At 50.5% G+C, this 12,920-nt stretch overlaps 1 protein-coding gene across 1 annotated transcript in view; it reads right to left on the bottom strand.

Annotated features, from left to right (window-relative positions):
• Positions 1–12,920, bottom strand: part of WDR88 (WD repeat domain 88) — a 43,400-nt gene that overhangs the window by 24,497 nt on the left and 5,983 nt on the right. The window contains 3 exon segments of the mRNA NM_001246428.1: positions 2,112–2,250; positions 3,313–3,376; positions 6,108–6,196. Coding sequence (NP_001233357.1) covers positions 2,112–2,250; positions 3,313–3,376; positions 6,108–6,196 — 292 coding nt within the window.

Raw genomic sequence — 12,920 nt, 5'->3', positions numbered from 1 at the left:
AGGCTTTGAACCAGGAGCACAGCCGGTTCCCTGCCCCCGCAGAGCTCCCAGTCTGATGGAGGAGACACCCCGGACCAGGCAACGACCTGCCACGTGCCACAGATCATGAGACGAGTGCACGGGCCACCAAGGCCCAGACAACATAAGCCTGGCCACCCTGAGGGGTCCAGGAAGGGCCCGAAAAGCCAGCAAGGGAAGCAGAAATGGAAGAGCACTCCAGGAAGAAGGAACAGTGCTTGCAAAGGTGTGGGCCGGATCATGGAGCAGTGTGGGGCAAAGCTGGAGTCTGAAGAGTGGTGGGGGCAGAGTGTCAAGTGGGCTATTAGGGGCTATTAGGGAAGCTGTGGGGCAGTGCACATGGCATAGTGCCACATCGATAAAAAGAAACACAAAGCACATATGAGAAGCAGTGTTGTGTGTGCAAACACGTGTACGCACAGGCATACACACAGGGTTCAGGAAGACCGCCCAGCAATGTACGGTTCATAACAGGTGCCTCTGGGGAGGAGGCAGGACAGACACAGCAGCCTTTTGCTTTTTTATTTACATAATGAATGATTTTTTTATTTTTGAGACAGGGCCTCGTTCTGTCACCTGGGCTGGAGCACAGAGGCGCGATTTCAGCTCACTGCAACCTCCACCTCCTGGGTTCCAGCAATTCTGCCTCAGCCTCCCGAGTAGCTGGGATTACAGGCGCCCGCCACCACGCCCGGCTAATTTTTGTATTTTTAGTAGAGACAGGGTTTCACCATGTTGGCCAGGCTGGTCTTGAACTTTTGAGCTCAGGTGATCCACCAGCCTCGGCCTCCCAAAGTGCTGGGATTACAGGCATAAGCCACCACGCCCAGCCCATAATGAATGTCTTTACAATGATTACACATTTTTTTAACTTTAATTTTAAGATAATTGTAAACTCCCATGGAGGTGTAAGGAATAACAGAGAAATCACCCATGTCCTTCACCCAGCAGCCCCCATGGGAACATGTGGCATCATCATCACACAGTGTCCCAACCAGGAAACTGTCATACAACAATTACTAAGTCCTATATTTTAAAAATAGGCTGGGCACAGTGGCTCATGCCCATAATCCCAGCACTTTGGGAGACCAAGGCGGGCAGATCACCTGAGGTCAGGAGCTCGAGACCAGCCTGCCCAACATGGTGAAACGCCATCTCTACTAAAAATACAAAAATTAGCTGGGTGTGGTGGCGGGCGCCTGTAATCCCAGCTACTCAGAAGGCTGAGGCAAGGAGAATTGCTTGAACCCAGGAAGTGGAGGTTGAGGTGACCCGAGATCGCGCCACTACACTCCAGCCTAGGAGACAGAGCAAGACTCCATCTCAAAAAAGAAAAAAAAAAAAAGATACAGGTAGGCCAGGTGAGGGGGCTTCTCCTATAATCCCTCACTTTGGGAGGCTGAGGCAGGAGGATCCCTCGAGGCCAGGAGTTTGACATTAGCCTGGGCAACATAGCAAGACTCTGTTAATGTTAACTCTGTTAATGTTAATGTTAAGAAGCCTGAGCCTCCACTCAATAAAAGATTAGGCTGTCAATGACCACATGAGGTTGGAGCCGAACATTGTGTCCTTTGTTAAAAGCACAAGACTGAATGAATGGAAAAGCATTAACTGAAGAGGATCAGTTTTGGTGTGTTTTGTTTGTTTGTTTGTTTTTTGTTTGTTTGTTTGTTTGTTTGTTTGAGATGGAGTCTCACTCTGTCTGCCAGGCTGGAGTCCAGTGGCTCAATCTCAGCTCAATACAATCTCCACCTCCGGGTTCAAGGGATTCTCCCGTTTCAGCCTCTCAAGCAGCTGGGACTACAGGTGCATGCCATCACACCTGGCTAATTTTTGTATTGTTTTTGGTAGTGACAGGGTTTCACCCTGTTGCCCAGGCTGGTCTCAAACTCCTGGGCTCAAGCAACCTCCCAAAGTGCTGGGATTACAGATGCAATCCCAGCCACCGCACCTAGCCTAGTGTCCCAGCTTTAATGACATGCTTCATACCATTACAGTTTCACCAAATAAAGCAATGGAAGGTCACCGTCAGTCAGTGACAAGTGGCTTTTCCTATGGCAGACTGAAGATACAGGGAGCCCGCACACCCTCACCTTTGATGACGGAAACAGTGGTGATGTTCTCGGCGTCCATTATGCAGATTCCATGATCCACGTCGAAGCCTGAGACCACGTATTTACCATCAGGAGAAAACTTACAGGAGACGATGAAGGTATCATACCTGACCTTCCACTGAAATGAGCCAGCAATCAAAAGGTTGTTTTAAGCCAGGTGTGGTGTGTTACACCTGTAAACCCAGTGCTTTGGGAGGCCAAGGCTGGAGGATCGCTTGAGACCAGGAGCCTGAGACTAGCCTGGGAAACATGCAAGATCTCCATCTCTACAAAAGTAAAACATTAGCCAGGTGTGGTGGTGCTCGCCTGTAGTCCCAGCTACTCATGAGGCTGTGGCGGGAGGATCATCTGAGCCCAGGAGTTTGAGGCTGCAGTGAGCTACGATGGTGCCACTGCGTTCCAGCCTGGGTGACAGAGCTTGCAAGACCCTGTCTCTAAAAATCATCATCATCATCATCATAAAATAAAAACTTGGCTTATCTTGTCTTTCTAAAAATGTTTACTATGAATATAAACTGACCTTTGCACTAACAAGAAAGGTTGTTTTTTAAGGAAAGGAAGGAGGAAGGGACAGGAAAGGCCTGTGGGAGCTGGGAGGGAGGGACGGCAGGGGTGGGGCAGGAGACCCCGAGGAGGCCCCTGAGCAGAGCTGAGGCTGCCTGGAAGGGGTGCAGGGCCGAGTGGGAGTCTTGGGCCTGTGGGATGGACAGAGAGTGGCCCCCTCCAAGATATAAAGAGAACAGACTGGTAAGGGCCAGAACCCTGGTTCTTGGGGGCACATGGCCTTTGTCCCATGGCCTCAGCCCCACTTCCTGTCTAATCAAATCCAAACATCTTACCGGGGAGCCTGGAATACCAGCCCCCACACCCCAGCCCCAATTCTGGCTTCTTTCTGTGTATCCAAACCCATCCCATCTTTCAAGCAGAAGCCTTGGTTCCCTCCGCCTCCTCCAGGAGTCTTCCCCCCCAGTGCCCACCCTCTCACCCTCCAGACTTTTTGCAAGCAATGGCTGTTGTGGGTGCAGTTCACATCTGTACTTCCATCCCCAGGAACATGCTTCCTTCCTAGAAGAATGGAGTTTTGTCACCTCCCCCTACCCAGGGTCCAACCCAAAGCTGCCTGAGGCTTGGTCAAGCCCCTGGGCTGCAACCAATGCCCCCACTGGACAGGCATACGTACCAGCAGCTTGCCTGTCTCCAGGTCCCAGGCCCTCACTGTCTTATCATAGGATGCGGCAATGACTCTGGAAATAAGATGACGAACACTGGTTCTTTTTTTTTTTTTTTTTTTTTGAGACAGGGTCTCTTTCTGTTGCCCAGGCTGGAGTGCAGTAGTGCAATACCGGCTCACTGCAACCTCCACCTCCCAGGTTCAAACGACCCTCCTGCCACAGCCTCCTGAGTAGCTGAGATTACAGGCGCCCGCCACCACGCCCAGCTAATTTTTGTATTTTTAGTAGAAACGGGGTTTTGCCATGTTGGCCAGGCTGGTCTCAAACTCCTGACCTCAAGTGATCCACCTGCCTCGGCCTCCCAAAGTGCTAGTATTATAGGTGTGAGCCACCGCGCCTGGCCAAACATTGATTCTTAACAACAGAGACAGTTAGGTCTGTGGTCCTTTCCATCCTCCCCCGCCCCCACCCTTTCCTTTTCTTTTTTGAGACAGGATGTCACTCTGTCATCCAGGCTGCAGTCCAGTGGTGCAATCCTAGCTCACTGCCACCTTGAGCTTCTGGGCTCAAGTGATCCTCCTACCTCAGCCTCCTGAGTAGCTGGGACTATGGGCACTCATCATCATGCCTGGCTATTTCTCTCTCTCTCTCTCTCTCTCTTTTTTTTTTTTTTTTTTTTTTTTTCTTAGAGACAGAGTCTCTCTCTGTTGCCCAGGCTGGTCTCTCCTGGCCTCAAGCGATCCTCCCACCTCAGCCTCCCAAAGTACAGGAATTACAAGAATAAGCCACCACGCCTGGCCTGCCTATGACTTCTATGAAGACTTTTTTTCATTTTTCTAATTTAGGACCAAGATTATAAATAACACAATCATCTTTAAAAGACTGCTCCATCACCCACCCTAGGGACCATTCGGTTCTCATTGAAACTAGAGAGAAACAGCCAAGCACGGTGGCTCATGCCTGTAATCCCAACACTTTGGGAGGCTGAGGCAGGCAGAACACCTGAGGTCAGGAGTTCAAGACCAGCCTGGCCAACATGGTGAAACCTCATCTCTACTAAAAATACAAAAATTAGCCAGACATGGTGGTGCACACCTGCAATCCCAGCTACTCAGGAGGCTGAGGCATGAAAATCTCTTCAACCAGGAGGCGGAGGTTACAGTGAGCCAAGATGGCGCCACTGCACTCCAGCGTGGGCAGGAGAGGCTCCATCAAAAAAAAGGAAAGAAGGAATGAAGGGAGGAAGGGAGGAAGGAAGGGGGAGGAAGGGAGGAAGGAAAGGGAAGGAAGGAAGGAAGGAAATAGAACCTAACACACAAGGAACCACAGCACAATCATCCCCAGTACTCTTCAGCCACCCACACATGTTCCTTTATATCAAGGGCTTTCAAAGTAGCATTTCTTCTGTTTTCCTCTTCTTCTTTTTTATTTTTTCTTTTAAGACGGAGTTTCGCTCGTCGCCCAGGCTGGAGTGCAATGGCGTGACCTCAGCTCACCATAACCTCCACCTCCCGGGTTCAAGCAATTCTCCTGCCTAAGCCTCCGAGTAGCTGGGATTACAGGCATGTGCCACTACACCCGACTAATTTTGTATTTTTAGTAGAGACGGAGGTTTCTCCATGTTGGTCAGGCTAGCCTTGTTCAAGGCTACCCGACCTCAGGTGATCCGCCTGCCTCGGCCTCCCAGCTGTTTTCCTCTCCTAAAGGGATCTCTACACCCACAAGGATCAATCGTTTTCCTGTCTGCTCCCATGTCTGTCTTTTCACAGCAATATAGTTTAAGAGACTACTTATTTTGTTCTGAAATGTTTTCTTGTACAAAAAGACATAAATGTATCCTTGTCTTCTTACATGGCACGTTTCTGTGGCAAAGTTTGTCCTCTATATAAGATAAATTCCCATGTGGGCATGGAGACTCACACCTGTAATCCCAGCACTTTGGGAGGCCGAGGTGGGTGGATCACCTGAGGTCAAGAGTTCGAGAACAGCCTGGCCAACATGGTGAAACCGCTCTCTACTAAAAATACAAAAATTAGCCAGCTGTGGTGGTGTACACTTGTAGTCCCAGGTACTCAGGAGGCTGAGGCAGGAGAATCACTCGAACCCAGGAGGTGGAGGTTGCAATGAGCCGAGATCGCACCACTGTACTCCAGCCTGGGCAACAGAGCAGGACTCCGTCTCAAAAAAGAAAAAAAAAAAGATAAATTCCCATGAAACTTACATTTTCATACCAGTACACTACAGCGTGGGTGACAAAGCAAGACCCTATCTCAAAAACAAAACAGGCCAGGTACAGTGGCTCATGCCTGTAATTCCAGCACTTTGGGATGCCAAGGCAGGATTGTTTGAGCCTAGGAGTTTGAGACCCGCCTGAGCAACATAGCAAAACCCCATCTGTACAAAAATACAAAAATTAGCCAGGCATGGTGGTGCACACTTGTAATCCCAGCTACTCAGGAGGCTGAGGCAAGAGGATCACTGAGCCCAGGAGTCCATGGCTTCAGTGAGCCATGTTTGCACCACTGCACTCCAGCCTGGGCAACAGAGCAGAATCCTGTCTAAATAAAAAATAAAAATTAACAAAGGCCAGGTGTGGTGGCTCATGCCTGTAATGTCAACACTTTGGGAGGCCAATGCAGGAGGAGAATCGCTCGAGGCCACAGGTTCGAGACCAGCTTAGGCCACATGGTGAGACCCCATATCTATTACTTCAAAAACAAAAACAAAAATGTCACAGGCATACCTATTTATGGCCTGCCTGCTCGCCCTCCCTCTTCCCAGTGTAAGACGAGGGAAAGATCACCTGCTGCTGTCGGCGGTGATGCTGCACTCTACAACAGGAGCTTTGGGCCTGTGCTCAAAATCGCGAACCACAGAACCATCCACCGGATCCTCAAATCAACGGGAGAGAGAGGAGAAGAGAGTGGTCACTGCCGTGTTTGCTGAAGTCGTAAATCGAGGTCAACATTAGCCCTTAGCTTATCTCTGGTAGCAAAATCTGAGAACTCCACGGTCCTGGGACTCTCACTCAGCTCCGAAAGAGGAAGGGACTTTGCAACATGTCCGTCCCCTGAGCGGAAAGGACACCCTTGCCATTCCTGGCATCCATGGGAAATTACCCCGCAATTCCAGACACCAGGTGGAAACTGGCCATGCTGGGGGCAGAGCTGCAAACAGATCGTGTTTTCCTTTCCTACTGACCAAAAAGTCTTTGCAGAATCTAGCAATATCTTCCAGGCCGGGCGCGGTGGCTCACCACTGTAATCCCAGCACTTTGGGAGGCCGAGGTGGGTGGATCACCTGAGGTCAGGAGTTCAAGACCAGCCTGGCCAACATGGTGAAACCCCGTCTCTACTAAAAATATGAAAATTAGCTGGGTGTGGTGGCGCGCGCCTGTAGTCCCAGCTATTCATGAGGCTGAGGTAGGAGAATCGCTTGAACCCGGAAGTCGGAGGTTTCAGTGAGCTAAGATTGCGCCACTTCATTCCAGCCTGGGCGACAGAGCGAGACACCGTCTCAAAAAGAAAAGAAAATGATCGTCTTGGGTTGTGGGATCCAGGCCCCTGCACGCACTCTGGGCGGGCCGGGGCCAACTGAGGGCAGCGCCAGAATGATCAGTGTCCGTGGGGCTGCGCAGTTTTAGACTCGACAGTGACACCAAGTGGCCAAGAGCAGGAACAGCGGCTGTGCAGAGATCGGCCCACTCCCTCCACACTGGGCATTTAGAAGCATGACCCCACCCCTGTGGACCCAGACAATTTAAAGGGGAAATACTGGTTAGACTTCAAATGAATGAGGGAAAGGGGGTCTAATAAACAGTTGGAAAATAAAGGAGATGTGACAATATTTGGCGTCTAAGTTTATGGTGAGTACATATTCAGTATTTTGGTACAGTCCCACTTTCATAAATGTATGTGGATGTTCGTGGAGAAGAAAAAAATACCTATGACAACATTTTCACAGCCGTTAACTTTGGGGTCATGGAAAGATGAGTTTTTTTCTTTCTTGTGTTTTCATGTGTTTCCTGTAATAAAATCATATTACCTTTGTAATAATATGAGAAAAACTACCAAACTTTTTTTTTTTTTTTTTGAGAGAGGGTCTTGCTCTATCACCCAGGCTGGAGTGCAGTGGCAAGAACACGGCTCACTGCACCCCTTGGCCTCCTGGGCCAAAGCCATCCTCCCATCTCAGCCTCCCAAGTCGCTGGGACCACAGGCACACGCCACCACGCCTGGCTAATTTTTTTGTTTTTGGTAGAAACAAGGTCTCACTATATTACCCAGGCTGGTCTCAAACTCCTTGGCTCAAGCGATCCTCCTGCCTCAACCTCCAAAAGTGCTGGGATTACAGGCGTGACTCACTGTGACCAGCCTTTTTTTTTGACACTGGATCTCACTCTGTTGTTACCCAGGCTTGAGTGCAGTGGTGCAATTATGGCTCACTGCAGGCACCACCTCCTGGGCTCCAGCAATCCTCCCATCTCAACTTCCTGAGTAGCTGGGACTACAGAAGTGCACAACCATGCCTGGCTAATTTTTTATTTTTTAATTTATAGAGATGAGGGTCTTGCTACATTGCCCAGGCTGGTCTCAAACTCTTGGCCTCAAGCAACCCTCTCACCTCAGCCTCCAAAAGCACTGGGATTACAGATGTGGGCCATTGCACTCAGCTTTCAGGGAGCCTTAAACCCTTTCTTAATCCTCTGGGGTGACTGAGAGACCCCAGGGGCAAGGGAGCCTCTCCCCTTGTCATTGCCCAGGGGATGGGATGGTAACTTGCCACCTGTGCAGTCCACCTTGCATCTTCCAATTCTCCCACGTTATTCCCGCCCCCCGGTCTTTTTTTTTTTTTTTTTTTTTTTTTGTATTTTTAGTAGAGACAGGGTTTCACCATATTGGCCAGCCTGGTCTCAAACTACTGACCTTGTGATCCACCCACCTGGGCCTCCCAAATTGCTGGGATTACAGGTGTGAGCCACTGCGCCTGGCCCTTCTTTCCCCTTTTGAGTCGGCAGAAGGGCCCCCCGGGGCTGCTGTCTGTGTTGGCCAAAGGGCTCTTGTCTCCATGAAGGGAAGATGCCTGTTTTCACTTTGGTTGTTGTCCCAAGATTAGAGACCCTAATCTTGGAGAGGCCCTCGGTCCCCACAACAGCCTTCTTGCTCTCATTCCCTGCCTGTTCCATGCCCCATCCACAATGCAGGCACTGTCACCTCTGCCACCTCATATGCCCTCCTTCCCATGAGCCGTCCTTCTCCATGTCCCAGGAAGTGCATCCAAGTGTTCCCCACCCGCACCACAGACTGCTTCCAGCCCTCCTCCCTCCACCACTTTCTCCAGGCAGCCCCTCATCCCTGTGCTCCCTCCCTCTGGCCTCCTAGTGCCTTCGCCCCTTGTCCCATAAATCGCCACCTCTCCTCTGAGCCCCTGCCTTAGCTGGTCCCATTGGCTGCCACTCCAGAGACCTGTCTCCTCCCCTGGCTCTCTTCTTCCATCTTCGTCCCCCCCTGCTGGCTCCTTGAGACCCTCAGCTGTGGCTCCCAGCATGCACTCCATGTCCCTCCGTAGAGGGTGAACCCATAACCCTACACAGTCATCTCCTCTTGTCACAGTATCTTGGCCAAAATCTCCCCTGGCCTCCCCTCTCTGCCTCACCTACTGACCCCGTTTCCAGTCCCTGCCCCCAGCAACACCTCAAATCCAAATACCTTTAAAATCTTTTAAAAGCCCCTTTTCCTCTAGGTGCGGTGGCTCACGCCTGTAATCCCAGCACTTTGGGAGGCCAAGGCAGGCAGATCACCTGAGGTCAGGAGTTTGAGACCAGCCTGGCCAACATGATGAAACCCCATCTCTACTAAAAATACAAAAATTAGCCGGGCGTGGTGGCAGGTGCCTGTAATCCCAGCTACTTGGGAGGCTGAGGCAGGAGAATCGCTTGAACTCAGGAGGCAGAGGTTGCGGTGAGCCGAGACCACGCCATTGCACTCCAGCCTGAGCAACAAGGGCAAAACGCCATCTCAAAAAAACAAACAAACAAAAAACCTTTTCCCCCTCATTGGAGATTATTGTGAATAACTTGGAAAGTCCATAAACGTACAGAGAAGCTGGGAAAAATATTCTTCATCCTATGCCCAATCTCCCTCTAATATATTGCCACCTTTTTTCTGGTCATTTAAAAATAAGTTTGGGGCTGGGTTTTGGTGGCTCATGCTGTATCCCAGTGTTTTGGGAGGCCAAGGAGGAAGGACGGCTTGAGGCTAAGAGCTCAAGACCAGCCCGGGCAACACAGGGAGATCCCATCTCTACAAAAAATGATAATATTAGCTGGGCATGGCAGCCTGTTCCTGCAGTCCCAGATACTCAGGAGGCTGAGGTGGGAGGATCACTTGAGCCCAGGAGGTTGAGGCTGCAGTGAGCCATAATTGCACCACTGCACTTCAGCCTGGGCAACAGAGTGAGATCCTGTGTCAAAAAAACAAAAACAAAACAAAAAACATGCTCCCACACCTGTAATCCCAGCACTTTTGGAGGCTGAGGCAGGAGAGTCGCTTGAACCAAGGAGTTTGAGACCAGCCTGGGCAATGTAGTGAGACCCTGTCTCTACGAAAAACAAAAAAATTAGCCAGGCGTGGTGGTGTGTGCCTGTGGTCCCAGCGGCTTGGGAGGCTGAGATGGGAGGATGCCTTTAGTCCAGGAGGTAAAAGGTGCAGTGAGCCGTGTTCTTGCCACTGCACTCCAGCCTGGGTGATAGAGCAAGACCCTGTCTCAAAAAAAAAAAAAAGTTTGGTAGTTTTTCTCATATTATTACAAAGGTAATATGATTTTATTACAGAAAACACATGAAAACACAAGAAAGAAAAACATTCATCCTTCCATGACCCCAGAGTTAACAGCTGTGAATATGTTGGCATATGTCTTTTTTTTTGTTTTTTGAGACGGAGTCTCCCACTGTCGCCCAGGCTGGAGTGCAGTGGTGCAATCTCGGCTCACTGCAACCTCCGCCTCCCAGGTTCAAGCAATTCTCCTGTCTCAGCCTCCTGAGTAGCTGGGACTACAGGCACCTGCCACCACACCCAGCTAATTTTTGTATTTTTAGTAGAGACGGGGTTTCACCACATTGGTCAGGCTGGTCTTGAACTCCTGACCTCAGGTGATTTGCTCGCCTCGGCCTCCCAAAGTGCTGGGATTACAGGTATGAGCCACCGTGCCCAGCTGACATGTCTTTTTTTCTTGTCCACACATGTCCGCATACATCTATGAAACTGGGACTTTGGTGGCCCATGCCTGAAATTCCAGCACTTTGGGAAGCTGAGGCAGGAGGATTGCTTGAGGCCAAGAGTTTGAGACTAGCCTGGGCAATGTAGCAAGACCCTCATCTCTACAATATAAAATATAAAAAATTAGCTAGGTGTGGTGGTGCACTCCTGCAGTCCCAGCTACTCGGGGTGTTGAGATGGGGGGATTGCTTGAGTCCAGGAGGTTGAGGCTGCAGTGAGCCATAATTGCACCACTGCACTCCAGCCTGGGTGACAGAGAAAGACTCTGTCTCTAAAACAAAACAAACAAAAAATTCCTCTAGTGTTATCCTGTGGGCTGTGGGGGTGAGGCTCCCAGAGAAACCAGTAGTTTTTCTAACAAGATCTTGAGGCTCTGGGCTCTGTGGGCCAGGTGTCCATAAGGACAGCTACAGAGGGCGGGAGTGGAGGTGAGTGGAGCCCCGGGGCAGCCCCTTCACACAACTGGTCCTGTGCAGCATGGGCAGACCCAGGGAGGCCCAGGAGGTCATGCAACCCCCCAGGGTCACACAGCTGGTAAGTCCTAAACGTGGGGTCCACCACAAACCCTTCTGCCCAGTTGGCATGGCCTTGGCACAGATTATATCTTGTGGCTGTGTGTGTGTGTGTGTGTGTGTGTATGCATATTTTCTCCCATTTCCATTTCACAAAAGAACAAGTATGAAGTTATAGGCCAATGGTCTTAAATTCATTAAAAACAAACAAACAAACAAAAACAGACAATAGTGGGGATTGACTGATAATGTCTCAAAAAAATCCTCTGTTCCAAACCCTTAAATCCTTTTTCCTGTACCATCCTAAGAACCACTCAACTGATGTCTTTATTTCCGATCTCCATGCGAGTATCTGTCCCCCTAGCAGGAAATACCACAGAAAACATTCCCTTGAGGTCGTCTGTAGGGTGAGGGGCTATCCTCTTCCCCGTTACCCAAACCAGAACCCAGGAACCAGCCTCAACTCCCTCCACTCCTGTCCCTGAAGCCAGATGCTGCAAAACTCACAACTGACCGTCCTCTCCCATGAGTCCCAGCCCCAGCCACACAGCCTTCTGCGGCCTGGCCTCATGGCCACTGCCTTCCCCCAGCCCTACTCCTCCCCAGCCCTCCTGAGTGATCTGCACTGCCCGGGCCTGCTGGCCATGCCCTGCAGTCCCCAGAAGGGCTCCAGGAGCCACCTCTGCAACCTCATGTGAACATCACAGCCCCATCCCCGGTGCCCCTGCCTCCTGCACCTTGGGGTGCTGATCTGCACCCAGGCCTGCCTCTTCCAACCACCGCTCATGAACAGGTCCCAGGCCTGGACACCTTTCTGTCCTCTGTGACCACACAGGCCTGGCCATCCAGTCTCTGTGGATGGAACTCAGTTTTCCAGATGAGAAGGAGACCCAGAGAGATGACATCCTAGGCCCCAAACACAGCCAGGACTTCCGTTCTCTGACAGGCGTGTGGGGTGGCCAGGCACGGTGGCTCACACCTATAATCCCAACAATTTGGGAGGCCGAAGCAGGTAGATCACTTGAGGCCAGGAGTTTGAGACCATCCTGGCCAACATAGTGAAACACTGTCTCTACTAAAAATAAAAAATTAGCTGGGCATGGTGGCGTGCCTCTGTAGTCCCAGCTACTAGGGAGGCTGAGGCAGGAGAATCACTTGAACCCAGAGGCGGAAGTTGTAGTGAGCCGAGATCGTGCCACTATACTCCAGCCTGGGCGACAGAGCAAGACTTTGTCTCAAAAAAAAAAAAAAAAAAAAAAGAAAAGAAAGGAAAAAAAAAAAAAAGGTGTGGGGGCCAGGCACGGTGGCTCACACCTATTATCCCTGCACTTTGGTAGGCTAAGGCAGGTGGATCATCTGAAGTCAGGAGTTCGAGACCAGCCTGGCTAACGTGGTGAAACTCTGTCTCTACTAAAAAAATAAAATCAGCCAGGAGTAGTGGCACACACCTGTAGTCCTAGCTACTCAGGAGGCTGAGGCAGGACAATCACTTGAACCCGGGAGGTGGAGGTTGCAGTGAACTGAGATCATGCCATTGCACTCCATCTGGGCAACACTCGTTCTCAAAAAAAAAAAAAAAAAAAAAGGGCCAGTCACTGTGGCTCATGCCTATATTCCCAGCACTTCGGGAGGCCAAGGTGGGTGGATCACCTGAGGTCAGGAGTTCAAGACCAGCCTGACCAACATGGTGAAACCCCATCTCTACTAAAAAACACAAAAAACAAAAAACAGAATTAGCTGGGTGTGGTGGCACATGCCTGTAATCCCAGCTACTTGGGAGGCTGAGGCAGCAGAATGGCTTCAACTCAGGAAGCGGAGGTTGCAGTG

This window comes from Pan troglodytes, chromosome 20 (assembly GCF_028858775.2).
Source record: "Pan troglodytes isolate AG18354 chromosome 20, NHGRI_mPanTro3-v2.0_pri, whole genome shotgun sequence".
Lineage (NCBI taxonomy): Eukaryota > Metazoa > Chordata > Mammalia > Primates > Hominidae > Pan > Pan troglodytes.
The sequence above is the reverse complement of the archived record's forward strand: the minus strand, read 5'-3'. Positions and strand labels throughout refer to the sequence as shown.